The 20084-nt window shown below is 34.3% G+C and overlaps 2 protein-coding genes across 12 annotated transcripts in view; one reads left to right on the top strand and one right to left on the bottom strand.

The window, feature by feature from the left end:
- The window catches only part of dnm1l (dynamin 1-like), a 68509-nt gene extending 62494 nt beyond the window's left edge, over window positions 1–6015 (top strand). For all 5 annotated transcript variants that reach the window (XM_043709254.2, XM_043709253.2, XM_043709251.2 and 2 more), the window contains one exon: window positions 445–6015. In XM_043709254.2, coding sequence (XP_043565189.1) covers window positions 445–501 — 57 coding nt within the window. In that variant the 3' untranslated portion in view covers window positions 502–6015. The remainder of the gene's footprint in view (window positions 1–444) is intronic.
- Window positions 6016–13824: 7809 nt separating this feature from the next.
- Window positions 13825–20084, bottom strand: part of LOC122559570 (peroxisome proliferator-activated receptor alpha) — a 70230-nt gene continuing 63970 nt past the window's right edge. For 6 of the 7 annotated variants that reach the window (XM_043709260.2, XM_043709259.2, XM_043709263.2 and 3 more), the window contains one exon: window positions 13825–18942. In XM_043709260.2, the coding sequence (XP_043565195.1) occupies window positions 18695–18942 (248 nt within the window). In that variant the 3' untranslated portion in view covers window positions 13825–18694. The remainder of the gene's footprint in view (window positions 18943–20084) is intronic. The other variant, XR_006314462.2, reaches the window with a different exon arrangement.

Here is a 20084-nt window from a genome sequence, read left to right as displayed (position 1 = left end):
CTGTAAGTTTAGGAGTCCAAGACATGAGGAACATCTTGGCATTCCCATCTGGAGACGTTGTACACTCCAGCTCATTGGAGATTCCATGAGCTGCACTGTCTTCTGTTTATACTTGATGAATGGGTTAATCTAGTAATAAAGCTACTTATTGGCATTTTTACTGTTTATTTGTTAATGTGTGTTTATCAGGTAATAGTTGAGTTGATTGGTTATATAATTACAGCCTCAATCTATTTGGTGCTCTTCAAGCTATTTATCTGAGATGTGCTCTTTTATTGCTGGGAGAGAATTTAAGCCACAAGGGAAACAAAGTTGTAACAATAATCAACTCACAGGTTTCCTGTGATGTTGCACTGAGATTTTTTTTTGTAAAAATTGGGCTCGCTCCAAATCCATTCCCTGCTTTCCATAAACTGACCTTAAATGATTTTTCTTCCCAAACAGGCCTTACAACGAGCTAGTCAGGTTATTGCAGAAATACGGGAAACACACCTGTGGTGAACCTGTTGGCAACACATCCTAGCCGTTACCTTGGATGGATGCATCATCTACTTGAATGCTGCTGAATTGAAAAGTGCACTGTTCATTTGCTTACTGTGTAAAAATGTATTTATGAACTTTCAGCTGTGGTACTGTGACGAAAACTACAGAAATTCAACATCGTAAATGTCAAGTCCTTAATGTAGTATTTCTTACTGAGCTTGTGTAATATTTGCTTCATAGTTCTGTGTGGTAGAAAGCACAATGTAAGTTTAAATTGGAAATAGAAATCTTTGGAATCACAAAATCCACTGATCTTGCCTCCATTCCAGCTTTTTGATCTCTCTGCAATGTTTGCTCATTACGTTGGCATTTAAGGTTATACAGTACATAAGAGTTTAAAAGAAATAATATTTTGCATTAGCCATTTTTGCCTATAAATCACGTGAAGTCACCACGTAATCTGCAGAAATGTTCCATTAGGTGTATGAGAGATCTTTTTACAGATTTCTAGGTGTCCATGTTGTCAAGAGCACATGGCCAAGGACCAAATATTTACATGTGAAAATTTCTTTCTGGTCTGCATAAGTTGCCACCTTTTGGATTTAGTAAATTCTAGTATAATTCTACCATGTAGTTCATGAAGCAGGCCAAATTATAACAAAAATGAAGACTTATGAATGAGTGAGAACTGTGCTGAGACAGTCAGCTGCACACTAGGGCTTGTCTGAGCAGGAGATGTTGAAAGCAAGTTAGCATGATTGACTGATTCTGAGAGGACAAAGTAGTAAGTGACAGGGAACCCTTCAGACCTAATGCAAGTGAATTTAGGCTGTTATATCCCTACTGGGCTGGGTGTGGATGTTGAAGCGGGGAACTTCTGTGACAATCATTTCTGAATGAATATGGTCATGATGTAAGAATTTATGCTTATAAATACATGAAAAGAAAAATTTGCTGTTCTATAGATCAGTGACGGTATCACAGAAGAACAAGAATTAGCTATACCCTTTTCCCAACTCAAATCAGAAATAATTACTCATACATTGTTTCTTTTATAGCTGGCTTCCAGACTTGAGCTCCCATTCTTAGATAATACAATACACTTGGTAGAAATGGCTATTTCATCTCTCAATTCTTTAGGCCTTCACTTACCACTTAGTGCTAAATGCATTTACATTACTAAGTGATAAATTTCTATTTAATATTTTGCAATTTGATTGAGGACTTTTGGGAAAAACTCCTTTGTTACAATTTTTTCCCGATTTCTTTCATTCTTCATCTTTTGAAAAAGAAATTGAAATAAATGTTAGGAGTCAAGAAATGACCAATTCCGTTCCAAGCACGAATAATGCTGGGATAGTTCCCAGCTTCTACTGGTTGTTAGAAAAACATAACTATTTGTGCTGTGTGCTGGACATGAGCACTTGCAGCAGTGTCAATTTGTTTAGGAGTACCCACGGGCTTGTTTTATCTCTTCTGTAGATAATCATTCTAAAAGAAACAACAAAAATGATGCAGAATGCTGACTAACACAATAGAAAAGGAAGAAACATGTATCAGCTCATCATGTTCCAGAATTGGATATAGCTGATTTCAATGGAATGACTTGGAGACTGCCCATAGTAAATGGGGAAAATCTGTTAATTGGTAAATGATTTTTTTTAAATCAAAGGCGTTCAAAAAAGAATTAAATGTGATATGGTTTATGTCGCTAAAGGGCAAAGGCTGTATTTACTATAAATGCCACAAAGAGGTAGGGGGACCACATAAAAATGCAAAACAGCTTCTGGTGCAGAGGAAATTCATAAAGAATAGCAAAGGGTGCCAAGATCAAAAGAGCTGCAAGCAGGAAATATAAAAAGAAACTTGCAATAGGATTTCAAAATTCGAGCAGAAAATTTCAATTTAGGTTCCTTAAATTGAGATATTGTAAGTTAAAATTTTAAAACGGCAGGTATGTTTGAAAAATTACTTTTCATTGGTATTTACAGTAAGGAAAGAGAAGAATATGTCACATAACCCAAAGCAACTAACCTGAAATGGGGGTGCAGAATAATTGACATTTGCAAATAAATATAATGAAGAAGATAAAGCTTCAAAGAGGGACAGACTTGCAAGACCAAATAGTTTCCATACAAGGATTTCAAAGCAAGGTGAGAACTTGCAGATGCCTTATTTATAGTCTTCCAAAATACTCTTGAGGAACCATGACTTTAGTTTGGGAAGATTGTACATGTCACTCTCCAATAGGAGATGAGAGGCAAATGTAAAGAATTCTAGGACAGTTCACTTGATATCTAACAGCACCACATTTAACACCAGGAAATGACTAGGGTCTATAGTTTCGGATAGAGTGACTGCTTTGAAATTTTCAGCTGATCAGAGAGAGAGGGAACATAGATTTTTAAAGGATAGATCGTATCCAATGATCCACTTGGAACTGTTGGAAGAAGTGACTGATGTAATAGGAGAATGTTAATGCATGACATTTGAGAAGAATTTGATAAAAGTTTTTCATAAGAGTCCTTGAGGTAAAACTAAAGCTTATGAAATAGAAATTATTAACCTGATTGGGAAAGATGTTGAAATGTAGAAAATAGTGAATAAGAATAAAATGCAGATACTTTTTAATTGTTTCACCAGCAACTGTTAGAGCCTCAACTATTCACTATTTATTAATGTCCTAGATGCTAGAATAAAAAACTATACACCCAAATTTGCTGATTACACAACGCCAGGCAGAATTCTACATAGTGAGGATGAAACCATAAAGTTAGAAAAATATATTAATAGATTAAATGAATGGATAAAACTGTGGCAAATGGATTTCAATTTAACTAAATATGAGATCATTCACTGTGGATCTAAAAAGCAATATAACAGGGTACTTTCGAGATGGTGAATGTTAACAGTGAAGCTTCAAGGAGTTCCATACATAAAATTAATCAAAATGTGCTAAACAGTTGCAGGTAACAGGTAAAGAAAATATTTAAAAGAGCTATTATAATGCTGACCTCTACAAAACTGAAATATAACATTATTACTATTGGACTTGGAGTTCGGTGTAGATTTACTGGAATGAAATCCAGATTCCAAAGGTTAAATGCTGAAGAGAGATTACACAAAGTAAGGTTTATTCTCTGAAATTCTGAATTTCAAAGGTTGGTTTGATAATGTTTTCAGGATATTAAGGGGATCTGATACAATATATAGAGACTTTTTTGCTCGCTTGGAGGTACCCAAGAATATTAAAATATAGAACTATGTCTGTCAGGGGAGATGTTAGACAATACTTGCACACTCAGAAGTGTTAGAAATTTAGAACACTTCTAGCCAACGTTTGATGCTGGATTGATTGCTAATTTTAAATCTGAGAATTTTGTTAACCAAAGATATTTAGGGATATTGGACAATAGGTGGGTGTGTGGGATTGGGTCACAGATCAGCCATGATCTCATTGAGTGACATAAAAAGAGCTAACTTGTTTACACAATTCTATCTTCCTACGGTGAGGCTTTGCCTTGTTTGTATTATTGGTTTGAGCTGGGGGACCAGGCCAAGAGAATGGATAATCCAATGCTTAACTTCACAATGTATCGACTGAAACTATTTGTAAGGAGCAGATAGTTACAGAGAAACAAAAAAATCTGGTTAACTAAATACTTTCAAGAAGTAACAGTGGAGATGACATCTCATCTTAGAACAACAAGCAAATGAATGTCATAGTTAAACCTGATATTTTTATGAGGAAGAGGGCCAGAGAAATTTGACTGAGAGTCAACAGCTTTTATATTGCAAGGAGGAACTAAGACATAGCTCAAAAATGCTTTTAAACAAGATTCGAACCTGAAACAAAGCAAGATTTAAAATAAAATTAGAAATAAGATCCACTTACTGGTAAAATTGTCTCTATCTGAATTATGGGTCAAAAGTTTAACCTGGATGATCAGTTAAGCTTAGTGGCATGATTCATAGTTCCCTTTTTCTTGTGATTTACAGTTTGTATGTTTGATTCAGTTAATGGTGTTTGAATTAATGTGCAGTAGTCTGAAGCAAAGTTTCAGGTTGGTGAATAAATGTCTTATAATTCTGGTAAACATAATGTCAAAGATACAGGAAAATGAAATAGCAATTTGAAGTAACAAGCTGAACTTGAGACTAGAAAACTCAATTCATGTATTTCTAGAAATAAATATTGTTTGCAATTCAGTAGAGATGATATCTGACAGATTACTCCTATGTTTTACAAACAATTATAAGATTATGATACACTTAAGTTGTGATGTGCCATTTTTATAATTCAGGAAAGTGCTGACTCAAAACATCCAGTGGTGAGAATTACGTTATATTCTTCCAGAAACACACCTTTTCTAACTGGAAATATGTTGGTCTTCAAGTGGCTGTTGAAGTGACAAAACCAGTCTTATTGTGTAATGGTTTTCTGGTGTCTTTATTTACTATGAGAGATGACTTGAAGCCAAATGGATGAAAATGAGAGTGTAAAACAATTTTTTTCTCGTTTCGCTGTTTTTCTCTGTAGTAGCATTATTTTCAAGAACATTGTTTTTCACAGAACAAGTGAATAGAATCATATATTTCAGTACCTAAAACCATGCCACAAAATAATTTGATTTATTGGACTACCATTGTAAAGTATGCAGTTTTGCCAAGATTGCAGCTGACTGAGAGTCGATACCTACACTAACATTAAGTCAGCACAGGTCAGGGATTGAAGCTGTCATCTGTCTGCCTTGACATATGACTTAATTATTTCAATGCTTGCAATTATATTTTAACACGTAGACTTAGAGGAACCAAAGAGTCTACTAACATGGCCACAGTATGAATATTACTTCCTTGAGTTAAAAATCTCACAACACCAGGTTATAGTCCAACAAGTTTATTTGGAAGTACAAGCTTTTGGAGTGCTGCTCCATCGTCAAGCACCTCCACATCATTACTTACTTATCTCAGTTACTCCATCGTCAAGCACCTCCACATCATTACTTACTTATCTCAGTTACTCCATCGTCAGGCACCTCCACATCATTACTTACTTATCTCAGTTTTTGGCCACTGAATAAAATAATTGCATGAATTATGGCCTTTTTTATTGGTTCACTGTAGTATTTCCATCATTTCCATTTGTGAATGTAGTGTTTCCTTTTGCTTTTGATTGAATATATATTGGATGAAAAGTTTTTGTTCACTCATGTCAAGCATATATAATTTCATTCACCAAGGTATGTGTGCAGTAAGTTGTATATCCCCCTTACAGTGGGCTATTTACTATTGGATAGCCTTATATCTCATGGTTAACTATAAGTTTGAAGTATAAATCCTGCATCCTGTATGTTTGAATCATGTACGAATCCCTTGCATTTGAAACATACTAATGTGCAGTTTGTTTTTTGTATGTCACGTGCACCCAACTACCTCTACAGTCATTGTCCATTTCTGATAATTTCACTTGATTTTCATCTTTTAAGACACACAAACTCAATAAAATTGAATTAGCATTGGTAAAGATTACTATTGAGTATGACATCTTGGACTTGAAAAGCTGTTGTTGAGTAAATTGTTGCTCATCAGGTTTTAATTCACTTGCACTATTTTCATAACATCTGGATTTGAAAACTCCAAACTATACATGTTATTAAGAAAAGTCTTGTATTGAAATGAGTATAATATTATACTCTTTGCCAAGGTAACTTAATGATAATTCAAACTTTACAATTACTAAATTAATTATTGTTCTACTAATTGTATTGGTTAATTCAATGTAAACAAATTTAAATTATCAGGGGTAAACTTAGTACTAAAATGGAATATGTGTTTTAATAGCTTAATATAGTTGGCTTCTTAATGCTAATTTGTTTAACAGATTCATTAATTATATGATGATTAGAAATCCTACTCAAATCACAAATGTAAATGCACAACTTGCTGAACAATTACTTGCCAACCACAATCATTCAATAACTAATCAAAATTTGCTTTTTATATATTCTAGTCTGTATTTACGTATATATACATATATATGTGTGTATGTATGTGTATAATCAAGTATGTAATACAACATATAATGCAGAGTAGTGCTAGGAGGACAGAGGTTGGTCAAGACAAAATTGTGTGACTCCAATAAATGAATTGGTGATGGGAATTTGGAGTGTAAATTCATTGGTAAGTAGTGGGCGAATAGTGTGTTATCTGAATTTTAGTTTTCCTACTTTAAAACAAAAGACATGTGGTTTAAAGGCTTGTATATTTTTGAGATGGAGCTGCATGGAAACCTAAAAGGGAAACTGACTTTTCCAGTTTCTAAGGAAATTAAGACTGAAATTGAAATTGGAAACCAATATATGTGGGGAGACTGAAACTAGCTGAAACCATATAAAAGGACAGTTCCATCAGAGCACAAATGATTACAGTCACAGTGATGCAGTACAGATAGACTGGAGAAGGCTGAGGCTAGCTTCAGAAGTTGGTTATAGGCAAATGTGGAGATATTGCAATTATTTCTATTACTTGAAGATAATATTAGTTGATCTATAGCATTCAAACCATCATAAGGCGAAGAATTATTGGTAAAGACTGCTTTTGAAACGTAGAATTTTAGAAATCCCTACAGCATGGAAGCAGACCATTTTGTCCATCAGGTCCACACTGACCCTCTGAAAAGTATCCTATCCTGGTAACCCTGCATTTCCAATTGCCAATCCACCTAACCTGTTCATCCTTGGACTGTGGATGGAAACCCATGCAGACACGGAGAATGTGCGAACTCCAGATGGCCACTTGAGGGTGGAATGAGGTGGAATGCGCTATGAGGCAGCAATGCTTACTACTGAGTCACCGTGCTGCCCTTGGTTCAGCATTATCAGTTGGGAAGATGATAAATGTAGAAGAGTTGAAATTCTTTGTGAGAAAGGCCGAGTTTTGAAGGGATTCATTACGGAGGTTGATATGCTGAGTGAACTACTGGCCAAATTTGAAAGATTAATTGTATCTGCTAGTTAATTTGTAACATTATGATTTTCTAATATTGGCTTGTTAATTATTGTTTAATTTATGTTGATAGTGGTTATTATTTGCTTTATTTGACTCCAGTAAAAATGTGTTGGTTTTAAACCATGGAATTTTGTGGCTTCATTTTTTCAGTAAACAACTGGAATTTTTGAATGCTTGCTTTTAAAATTGTACTGATTTCCATCCAGATTATCTTAAAAGAAAAAAAAGGTTGTATCAAAATGGCTTATTATATAGTTATTAACTAGACTTAAAGGATAAATTTAGGTTGACATAGAACATACAGCATAGAAACAGGCTTTTTGGCCTGACCAGTTCATGCTAGTATTTCTCCACCCATTTTTCTATCTATAATTATAATTCTGTTTCCTTCTATCTTATTGTTTGTCTAGTTTCCCATTAAGTGAAGCAGTGTTATTTGTTGAACATTCTCATCATTCTGGATAACATATTGGATGCTACCATTCAAGGATCCAAAATTGCATGAAAGAAACATCTGACATATATAAGTAACCAAATAACTAATAGAAATAAGAGAATGCTAAATTAAAAAAAAGACATAAAATAAAACTTTAAGTAAAACAGGCAGTTGAGACCTATTGCTGATAAATTCCTGTATCATTGTAATTAGATACCTTTTGCACGACTACATCTATTAGCATCTAATTTTGAAAGGTAAGTATAAGATGTTTTTATTAGATCTTCAGATGTTGGTGTTAGATGCTGCATTGTAATGTCTATGTATTTTTAAAGTAGTGCTAAAGAAAAATCTGTCTTTTAAATGTAAGTTGACCATCATAATTAAGCAAACAGAATGTGGTAGAAACTTCACATGTCTGGCAGTATCTGTGAAGAGAAAGAGTTAATATTTCAAGTCTGATATCTTTCTTTTGAGACAAGAACAAGAGGAATTTGGAGTGGGAAAATGAAGTTTTCATGGTCCACATAGGTACCAACAATAGGTAAGACCTCTGAAGAGGTGCTGTTGAGATTATAAGCAGTTTAGAGCTAAATTTACAAAAACAGAACCACAAAGGTGGTAATCTCAGAATTTCCATGTGACCCACATGCAAATTGGCAAAAGGTAGATAGGGGTAGCACGGTGGCTAACTGATTAGCACTGCTGCCTCAGTGCCAGGGACTCTGGTTCGATTCTAGCCTCGGACAACTGTGTGGAGTTTTCTCTGTGTCTGCGTGGCTTTCTTCTGGGTGCTCCGGTTTCCTCCCACAGTCCAAAGGATGTGCAGGTTAGGTGAATTGGCCATGCAAAATTGCCCATAATGTTCAGGGATTTGTAGGTTAGCTGCATTAGTCATGGGAAATGGAGAGTAGTGGGGTAGGAGAATGGGTCTGGGTGAAATACTCTTCGGAGGGTCGGTGTAGGCTTGTTTCCACACTGTAGGGATTCTAAGATTAGAACAGTGAATGTATGACTTACAGATTGGTGTCAGAGAAAGTGGTTCCAATTTGTGGGGCTCTGTTGCCAGTCCTTGGCAAAGAGGCAGCTGTATCTTAAACTATGCTGAGACCAACGATCTAATGAATCATAGATTTGGGCCCTATCTGCAATTAGTGAGGATTAGGTTCAATTGAAGGGAAGTTTAAAAATCAAAAAGAGCAGAGATGTAGGATAGTAAAGACGTCAATGGTAAAGTGAAAGGAACATGCAGAAACTAAGCATAAGACTGCAGCAGACTAACAATGGTAAAAAGACAAAGCTTAAGGCTCTATCTGAAAGCACACAACATGTGTAACAAGATAGATAAGGTAACATGGAAGATGGATTTGTAGAGTGCATCAGAGTTGTTTCTTACAAACCACCTGTAATCAGGCCATTTCAGATCAAGTAATGTGTATTGTGGTAAAATTACTAAGATGGCAGTTAAAGATCATCTGGGCAGTAGTGATCACAACTTGGTAGAATTTCAAATCTAGTTTGGCACAAATAAAAACACTACTTCTACACTAATGAGCCTTTGTAAGATTGTGCTCCATTAGACATTAGTAAAATTGAAGCCTATGTAATTAAAGGGAGCTGCTCCTGTGCCGATGATTCATACCCTCACTGGTTACCACTACTTCATGTTTGGTATCATAGACAAACTTTATTCCAAGATCCATGTCATTTACATATAACAAAAAAAAGTCGTCTTTGTAACTGACCCTTGGGAGATACCACTGTCTACCTCTTCAAAGTCCAAGAAGTAGCCCTCTATCATGATATTCTGCTTTTTGTTCTTAATAAAAGTGGAGTCACAGGTAGATAGATTAGTGAAGAAGGTGTTGGTATGCTTTCCTTTATTGGTCAGAGTATAGAGTATAGGAGTTGGGAGATCATGTTGTGGCTGTATAGGACATTGGTTAGGCCATTTTTTTGGAATATTGCTTGCAATTCTGGTCTTCCTATCGGAAGGATGTTGTGAAACTTGAAAGGGTTCAAAAAAGATTTACAAGGATATTCTCACAAACTTTGAATTTACAAGGATGTTGCCAGGGTTGGAGGATTTGAGATATAGGGGCTCTTACCCTGGAGCATCGGAGACTGAGTGGTGACCTTATAAAGGTTTATAAAATCATGAGGGGCATGGGTAGGATAAGTAGACAAAGTCTTTTCCCTGGGGTGGGGGAGTCCAGAACTAGAGGGCAGAGGTTTAGGGTGAGAGGTGAAAGATATAAAAAGATACCTAAGGGGCAACTTGTTCACGTAGAGATTGGTCAGTGTATGGAATGAGCTGCCAGAGGAAGTGGTGGACGCTAGTACGATGGCAATATTTAAAAGGCATCTGGAATGGTTCATGAATAGGAAGGGTTGGAGGGATATGGGCCAGGTGGTGGTAAGTGGGACTGGATTGGGTTGGGATATCTGGTCAGCATGGATGAGTTGGACCGAAGGGTCTGTTTCCATGCTGTACATCTCTATGACTCAAATTGTTTCTATTCCACAAGCCTCAATTTTGTTAATCAGCCTTTTATGTAGTACTTTGTCAAACTTAATTCTTAAAATTCCACATCCAAATCCACCTGATTGATTTAATTAACTGTCTTTGAATCAAAACATTCAATTAGATTAGTACAATCAGTCTGTCACAATTGGCTTTCCTGAATTAACTAATGTCTTCATGTGCCTGTTGATTTTTTCTGTGATTATGGGTTCCAACTAAATTTTAAACTAACAGGCTTGTAGTTTCTTGGCCTGTTCTTAGGGCTATCACATTTGCTACATAATCTGAGGAAGCTTGAAAGATTAAGGCAAATATGTTTTACAGACTTTATACATATTATAGACATATGCATGTACCTCTGTGCATAAATTCAAAGATATGCTACATAGCTAGTTCTCTCTCCATAAACTTTGTATACAATTTTTAAATATTTATCCGGAAAGATATTTGCATGTGTGCATTAGAGTGCACATATCACATTGTTGGCAAGTACCCATTTGAGTATCATGGCAGGTCCAACAGCTCAAATATTCAAACTTAGAGACAAATAAATCAGAAGGTAATTAAATTTGTTTTTTTAAATAAACTGGATTTTTAGACTGGAAGCAGTATTAGTCTGAGTCTATACTTAGTGAGAACTGTAACAAATTAGTTTGAAATCTAGCTTTAGGAATCTGCAGCTCCCCTGGTAATCAAAATTCTCAACAGGGACAACTGAAGCTTTTCAAATTTATATGTTGTAGCAAAACTTTCAGTGATTTCCTGAGTCAAATCTTGAAAGGCCATATCCTAGGTTGGTGTTTCTAATGTTACAAATCTTTTTCAGTTCTGGTAGTAGTAGGGATGCTTGGTATATATGCTATTCAGTAGCATTCCTGGATGTCGCTAGCAATATTGCGATGGTAATTTTCCATAAACCTAACCTTAAAGTATAGCATATGGTTTATTTTAAATGGGAACTTCTATAAATAAATATCAACCATTCAATTTGTTCTTGAGCATCTCTTTATTGTTTTTAAAAAGATACAAGAGGATAAAAGTTTCTTAACTTCAAAGATATGTTCAGTAAAAGTTTTGCAGCAAAAGGCTGTTGTGTATATACAATACATCCCAAACAATTACAGCTCAAAGGGTACTTTGAAATCTAGTTTGGTTGTTAGACCACTATCCCTTAAGTTACAGAGAACATCCCAATACAAATCTTAGTGAAAACATAATCAATTTCACTATTGATTATTTCTACTATGATACATGTTAATATTCTTAAAACCAACATTTCCCATGTAAATTCTATGCTATACAAAATGTTGTTATGGTTCTCTGCACAAGTTTCGATGGATTTCTGAATACATTTCATGATAAAGTGCAAAGTTAGCTTACATTTTTCTCTAAATTTTTCAAGCCACTGCTTGGCTTTCAATGTGTTTCTCAGAAACAGCATCTAATTTATATTTACACCTGTTCTGGAAAAAAAGTATTTCATTTGACCTGAGGAAAGAAAACTCTTAAACCCAGAATATATACATTTTAATTAAACTTAAACATTTTACTGGTCTCAGTTTATAAAGGGCTTTGATGCCCTCTGCCCAGGAGGTATTGAAATAAATCTCTTTCATCTGTTTTATGTGCAGAATTCTCACATTTTAGCATCATATTGGCTAGAATCTCAAACAGAAGGCAAATAATCGCTATGACAGAGACTAATAACTACATTTTAAAAAATTAAATGCAATTACATCTATACATGATTTTTTGTTTTTGCATCACTTACCAAGAATGATTGCTGTTCTATTTCAATACATCACCAAAGAATATGAAATGGATAATTCATCTATATTCTGGTGTGAAGGAAACAAAGCATCCTGATCTAAATACCACAATTGCACACAACTTTTATGTCATGATAGCTGGCAATATTCAGTCACCAGCATTATGTTTTTCTCCAATAGCAGAGATTTTACCTAAAATGTACTTTTAAGAAAGATACAAGCCAAGTGATGGAATATATTTCATCATGTTTCAAAAGAATATTATAACTCAAACCTTTCTGGTGCTTGTAAAATGCTGTGAAATCTTCAGCAATTTTTAGGCTGTCAGTCTCCTTTTGTTATGATATAATATACAAAGTAAATTCAACAACTGATTGGAGGAGGGAGAGAAGTAACAAAACTAGTAAATAAAAAAAATTAACTAGAACATGTGACAATCTACATACTTTGAGAATACAGTAATGATGACTCAAGTATTCCCAAAGAAAAGCTTAAACTCTCATTGGCTAAGATTCCACAAATACAATTTACATTAAGGCTTGTTGGCACTTTCTGGTTATCTGTAATATACAAACATTTCAAGCATAAGTGGCAATTGAAAAATTAAATTCAGGAAAATAAGCATATTTAAAAGCAGACACTGCTTAATTCGTAACATAATGAAATCGGCCTAATTAGTTTTATTGCTGTAAATAGGACACTATTGGACTATGTCGGAGTGTTTTCACAATTAAATAATTACCATAATGGCATGCAATGGAAGCACCTTCTGATTTTACTGTCTCTTCATAATTTCTCCAATCATTTTTGACATTTTCCACATCAGTGGTATACTATGAAAAGACAATTTTAGGGTTAACAGTCTCATCCAAAAGGTGCTTCATGCATTGGGCATATTATTATATTGAAAGCAGCATAAAGAGAAAGAAAGGCAATAAGGGCTCAGTACATTACAAAAGTCTCAAGTAAACTTTTAAAGCTCCAAAAAGGAGTCAATCAAAATCTTATCAATAGAATTGGTAAGTTAGTGTTCAGTGCTATCAAACCTGCGCAGAACATACTTAACCACACTGTAACCAAATCTCAAGTATAACTATATCCCTCATTTCATGAAGGGCATAATTTTCAAACTCTTTCCTTGTGATGGTTCTCAATTGGAATCCTACAGTAAATTGGATACACTTTGGCACAGTGAGCTTTGATTTGTCAATGCTCCATCATCTTAGATTACAAAGCATTTATTTATGCCTCTTTTATTGCGCCAGGATTATTGAAACTGAAATAGTAAATGGTGACTAGAAACATGTGGGTACCATTATTAAGAATTCTCATTAAGAAACAACAAAGAATGCCGTGGAGAACAAATTTGTGATTGCACAATGTTTCAAACAAGTACCACATTTGCATTGATTGAGTTGCACTTTAGGATCATTTGATTTACTCTTCAAATTTCCACAGAGCTGTGAAACATAAATGAATTGTGTAATACATTTTGGCAACTAACAAATTCGATCTTCATATAATGCAGACTTAATACATTCCTATTAAAAATAGAGGATAATGGGTTTATCTGCAAAAATGAAAATGCATAGTAAGCACAATGAAAATGCAAAGACAGGAAAGATAAACATTTATTTTTAATTGACCTTACTGCAATATATATCTATTAACAAAGGACAAATAATTCTATTAATTTTGGGATCATAGAAAGAAATTGACAGGAAAGTTAAAGCATAGACTCACGTTCTTTTGGGTTCAATATGTCATTTATCGTTGTATATAAATTCCTTTCACTACTGAATTTAAATTCTAGAATATTATATTATAAATTCTATTTGAAAGACACATTTGTTGCATTAAATGCAAATATTACATAATTGAAAAGGGATAATGGAAAACGATAGATATTTTGAAAAATTAACCCACTCATTCTTTCAGAATCAAAAAGTGAAGACTATGAATTTTAAACTAACTTAATTCACAAAATTTTCTCAGAAACAAGAGTATGTTGAATAAACAAAATAGGGATGCCATATTGCTATACTGTATTTATCTTTTTTGACTTATTTCACAAACTTAATGTTTATTGATATTTTGAATTCTATACACAATTTCACATTATATTTCCTATATTGAGTTCCTTGGTTGAACAAAGGAATGTCCTTGTACAAATCTCTAAAGGACACTTAAAAAATTCATGTATTTGATAAAAAAATACACCATGTACAATGTCATTTTTTTTTAGTAGAAAAATACAATTTTATGCAACTGAAGCAGTTACAGGGTACAGAAGTTAAGATAATGCTCAAGGCTCAAATGTGAAGGCAGATTACTATTATTTTGAGAGAGAAGGCAATGTGGCAGTACCATTCAAATTCTACATATAAGTAGAAACATATGACTGCTTAACTTGCACAGTTTTGTTATGGTTATTGCTGGTTAATAATAAGTTGATCTTGGCCACACTGAGTAAAATAATCATTAGCTTTTCCAGTTATTTACATCTTAACAGTGGCAGGGGGAAATATCCAGCAGTCCCGAAGTAAATACTAAGCAAGTTAATTTAGGTATTTCATTACATCACAGACTGTTTTAATAATGGGTCCCGAAAGAGAGAAGAATCTGACCTATAGATCTTCATTTAAATAAAAAAGTTTTCTGATCAGGCATAAGCATTTTAACTCCTGAACACCCATTCTACAAATATTGGTGATATTTTGAACTGTTACATGAAGTTAAAACGTTTGCAGTCAGTCATTCACAATATTACTTTTAATAAATTACTCACTGGAACAGTAGACTGCCCTTAGTACCCAATTCATCCTTTTTTCTATCATCACTCCCTTAAAAAGCAGGGAAGAAGGGAAACTAAAGCCAGAATATTCTGCATGATTAAAGAGATAAAGCACAAAGAATTGTTAAAAAGAGTCCATTTGACGTGTCAGGTTGATGATTCAAATAAGCAAGTTGAAAATAAAATTTTCAAATAAGTGAAAAAAGGAACAGGTGACAAGAAGAGAATAGGAGTCAGATAACTAACACAAAGGAGAATCCAAAAGTCTCCAATGGATCTTTGAATAGTTTGCAGGAGAGGGGTGGATTAAATGAGGAACAGAAAGATCTTCACGTGTCTTAATTAGATAAAAGAAAGGCTGGCTGTAATTAAAATTAACATAAGTAATTGGGATACATCTGAGGATGCGGAGGTACTGGTACTGGTCATAATCTTCCAAATCACCTGGGATCTGGTAGTATAGGCAAAGAATAGGAAAATTGTGAACCTTTGTTCAAAATAAAAAAAGGTGCATGAATAAATGTAGAAAGTACAGGTCAGTCAGTTTAACCTCCATGGTAGGAATTTTCCAGAAACACCTTTCCAGGATATAGTTAATAGTTACATGGACAAATGTGGATTAAATTAAAGAAAGCCAGCATAGATTTATGAGAGACAAACTGTGTTTCACCAATTTGCCTGAGTTTTTAGGTGAGGGAGCAGAAAGAGCAGAGGCGAGTAATGCAGTTAATGTGATGTATATGGACTTGCAAAGGAAATTACAAAAATGTCACATAATCAGCTTTTGAGGAAAGTTGAGGTCCATGGTATAAGAATCAGAGTACGGATGTAAAATTGGCTGAGTGACAATAAGCAGTGTAGTGGTAAATGATTATTTTTCAAACTGGTTGGGAGAATAGAGCTTCTCGGAGGTCATTATTATGGCATTTATTTTGAATGTACTTGAATAAGGAAACAGGATGTACTTCAGAGGCTCTGTAAGGCCTTGGTCAGACCACATTTGGAGTATTGTATGCAGATTTGGGCCCCGTATCTCAGGAAGGGTGTACTGGCCCTGAAGCATGTTCAGAGAAGGTTCATGAGAACGGAGCCAGAAATGAAAAGCTTACCATATAAGGACTCTGGGTCTATACTCAATGGGGTTTAGAAGGATGAGGTGGGGAATCTAATAGAAACTTACAGAATACTGAATGGCCTGGACAGAGTAGATGTTGGGAAGATATTTTCATTGGTAAGAGACACTAGGACTCGAGGGCACAGCCCTAGATTTGAGGTAAGGAGAAACTTCTTCAGCCAGAGAATGGTGAATCTATGGAATTCATTGCCACAGAAGGCTGTGTAGGCCAGGTCATTGAGTGTATTTAAGGCTGAGATAGATAGGTTCTTGAATATCAAAGGGATGGGGAGAAAGCAGGAGAATGGAGTCGAGAAACTTATCAGCCATGACTGAATGGTGGAGCAGAACCAATGGACTAAATGGTGCAATTTCTGCTCCTATGTCTTATGGTATATTAGGACTCCTACTTTTCTTGATATATATTAATCATGTTTTGTTGGTGTACAGAACATATTTTCAAAATTTTCAGATAACATCAAATTGGAAGTATTGTGAAGAACAAGGAGGATCTTAAAGACTTTAGGAGTACAGTTTAGAATTTGTGAACATGTGGCAGATGAAATTTAATGCAAAAAGAAGTGGTACTATACATTGGATAGGAAGATTAAGGAAAGGCAACAAACTAAAGCGAACAATTTAAAAGGGAAGTAGATCAAGCCAGTGCTTTAAAAGACACTAATTTATTAGGGGCCTTGGTAAGTAAAATGATATAACGTGAGAAGTAACAAAGTTATGATGAACCTTTAGAAAATACTGGTTCAGTATCAACTGGATTTTTTTACTTTGCAAAAGTATGAAAGGTTTAGAACAGGTACAGAAAAGATTTGAAGAAAATAATCAAATGAAACATAAGATTACCTTACATTTAATGCACCAAATAATTAGAATCTAGACTATTCTGTTCGAGAAGGTTGTAAATTCAACTGTTGCTTTAAAAAATGGAAATGAATAACCACTTTAAGAGAAAATAATTTGTAGGTCGGTGGGGTCAGGGGCAGGAGAGTGGGATTAGCAGAATTCCTCATACAGCAAATTAATAATAACTAGGCAAGGCAAGTGGTATCCTCCTGAGTTGTAATCATTCTATGTTTTCAATGGTTAATCATCTTAAAAGGGAATTCCTATTGCCCCTCCTTGAATGCAAAGAGTTAACATTTGCTTCAAAAACATTGAAAGAGTAGCTTCATATCAGAGTATTTAAATATCTAAGAGGAACATAATAACTTTCAAATTTTATTCATGTTTTCTTTGTCCTAATTTTTAAAAAATTACATTTAATCATAGATTTTCTTCAAATTGCTTTTTGCCATTGATGAAAAGTCTGCAATCAGTATTTTTAAAAAAAAATCCCACAGGGTTTGCCAAGTTTGTAATTTGTAAGTGCAGTAAACAGAAGATTGCCAGGAAAGACATCTTTTGAAAAGATATTTTGGGTTACATTCTCAAAAGGAGAGATTAGTGTGCTGTATCTTCTAGAGAATATTGATAATCAATAAAGAAGAAGGATATATTATAAATATTTTTTGGACTTCATAGTACATATTTCTGTTTGTAATTTCAATTAAGATTTAAATTCCTCCATTCCTTTTATTCTATTTGAAATAGTAGCGACCTGACGGAATGGGTCCCTCCCCACTCTTGGAAATTATATTTCAAATCAGCATCTCACTCAAGGTAAAAGCATTCTGACATTGATATTTCCTGCTGGTTATTTACATATTGTAATTATGATGATTTTATGCCATGAATTAGATATGTATTTTCAAAATAGTGGAAAAATAAAATGATTCTTTTTTGGAGATAGTCGGCTGAAGAAATGCTGAAGTGTCATCGTTATAACTTCATTTAACCATACCTGTAGTTGGCTGTTGTGGATCAGCTAGTCAGGCTATTTGTTTTTCTTTAATTGGTTGCTAGTTAGTCTGGACTTTGTTTAATTTCACCCATTTTAGAGTAGTGGTTTTTTCCCTTTTACTGTGAAAGTATACAATGATACATAGATTATATTAATTATTTAAAACTGTGCATGCTTAAAATTTATGTTGATGAAGTTATGGCTACGAACATAATGAGCTGCATTGTTTGAATTATTGTATTGCATTTATTGCATACAATGATCAAATTGCTGACAGCAAGAGGATTTATAAAATACCAACAGAATGTCTCACTTTGGACTAATGATTAATAGTCATGGATTAATTTACTCATAAGAAATGTATCCTTTCATAGTTTAATTTTGCAATAAACTATTAGATTCTCATCTTATGTTAGAAAGTAATTGAATAGTTTGGTTACTTGAAGCCATGAAATTGCCAAATGAGGAAATGGAATAACTGAACTTAGTTACAAAGCACATTTGGCTTAATAAACCCAAGTTATTTCAAATGTGCTTGAAATTTGAGCAAGTAAGATGCACTATGTTGTGGCATGATATACAACATTCAGCATATCAGATAAAGCAAACCTGAGAGCATTGTGTAACTATTGAATAAAAAGTAATCTTTGCACTCTTAATTATTCTTACTGGACCTCTACAATGTAGATAAAGTACGTCATTATGTTAGTACATGTCCCTGTAAATTTCTTGTAGAAGTGGATGCAAAAAAGTGTCTGCTTCAGTCTTTTTAATCTTCTGAACAAGTTGAGCATGCTCTGTAACCAACTGGCGGAGGTCAGCCATCTTTTGGAGAAGTTTGGGAAATAGGTAGGTAGCATCAGGATGATTGCTATGTAGATGGAGGCGAAGGGCTTGAACAATACTTTCTTGCATCTGTTCAATCTGTGATATATTGACCAAACCTGGTCGATCTATTAAAAAAAAAAGTTTTAAAATCCTGAATATTCTGGATTTTATTTTTATAAATAATAAATAAACCTATTTTTAAAAGATATATTGAGAAGATCAACATAATAGTCATCAACCACTGTCAGAAGATCCATATACTTTCTAATTGTGCTATTTTCTATCCAGTCACTGTCTCATGTTAAACCAGAGAATTTATAATCTCCTCCAGTCCCAAAACCTCACATTTCTTAACTCCTCTAATTTTTGTTTATTTTTCTCCATATTTTAATCACTTTACCATTAGCAGCCATCCCTTTTAGTGGTCTAGATCTTAAATTTTAGAATTCCCTCCTGAAACCTTTCCATCTCTTTACACACTTTTATCCAGTAAGATGCTCTTTAAATCTACATCTTCTACTCAGTTTTTAGTTATCTGTTTGAAAATATCCTTCAATGGCTTGGTATCAAATTTTGTCACTATCAATCCTGTACAAGATGAACGTGCTATAAAGTTGCATATAGTATTATTTGGTGCCCTAGTTCACTCTGAACTGAAATTCTAACCCTAAAACCCATACTGTACTTTCTCCTTTGACTTCCAAAGCATTACCTATTTTACTCCAGCTTTAACCCATCTGCTCTTGAAATCACATTTCTGTTATTTATGTCATCCCCAGACTCCGTGCTTGACTGGCCAGCCTCCAATTCACCGTAAACGCCAGCTCATCCAAAAGATCACCTGCCCTTAAGCTCATTTCATCCCAAAAAATTATTTTTAATATATTTATATACACACACACACAATAAAAAACAATCAATCAATATACATTAGAAGCATGTGAAGTTCATCAGCAAAAACATTCCATGCTATTACTTATCTCTAGAGTTGATTCAAAGCATAAATGTGGCAGTGTTTTTGCAAACTAATCGTCTATTGTCCTGTACAGAAACAGTGCATATTGTACAAAAGCACTGTTAAGATTTTGGGAATTTTTATTTTGAAAACTCAGAGGCTGACTCATAACAAGGCTAAGATATCTGGTGGGGAGATGTCAGTCATGGTCACCCATTTAAAGAAATACTAGCATCAGTTTGCTGGCAAACAGAGGAAAGATTCACTTGTGCTGATAAAACATCACAGCGAGATCTTTAGAAAGGATCCATT

The sequence above is a fragment of the Chiloscyllium plagiosum genome, unplaced genomic scaffold, assembly GCF_037043375.1.
Source record: "Chiloscyllium plagiosum isolate Xiang-an unplaced genomic scaffold, Cpla_swu_hap1 HiC_scaffold_19, whole genome shotgun sequence".
NCBI lineage: Eukaryota > Metazoa > Chordata > Chondrichthyes > Orectolobiformes > Hemiscylliidae > Chiloscyllium > Chiloscyllium plagiosum.
This window is presented reverse-complemented; position numbering and strand designations above follow the sequence as displayed.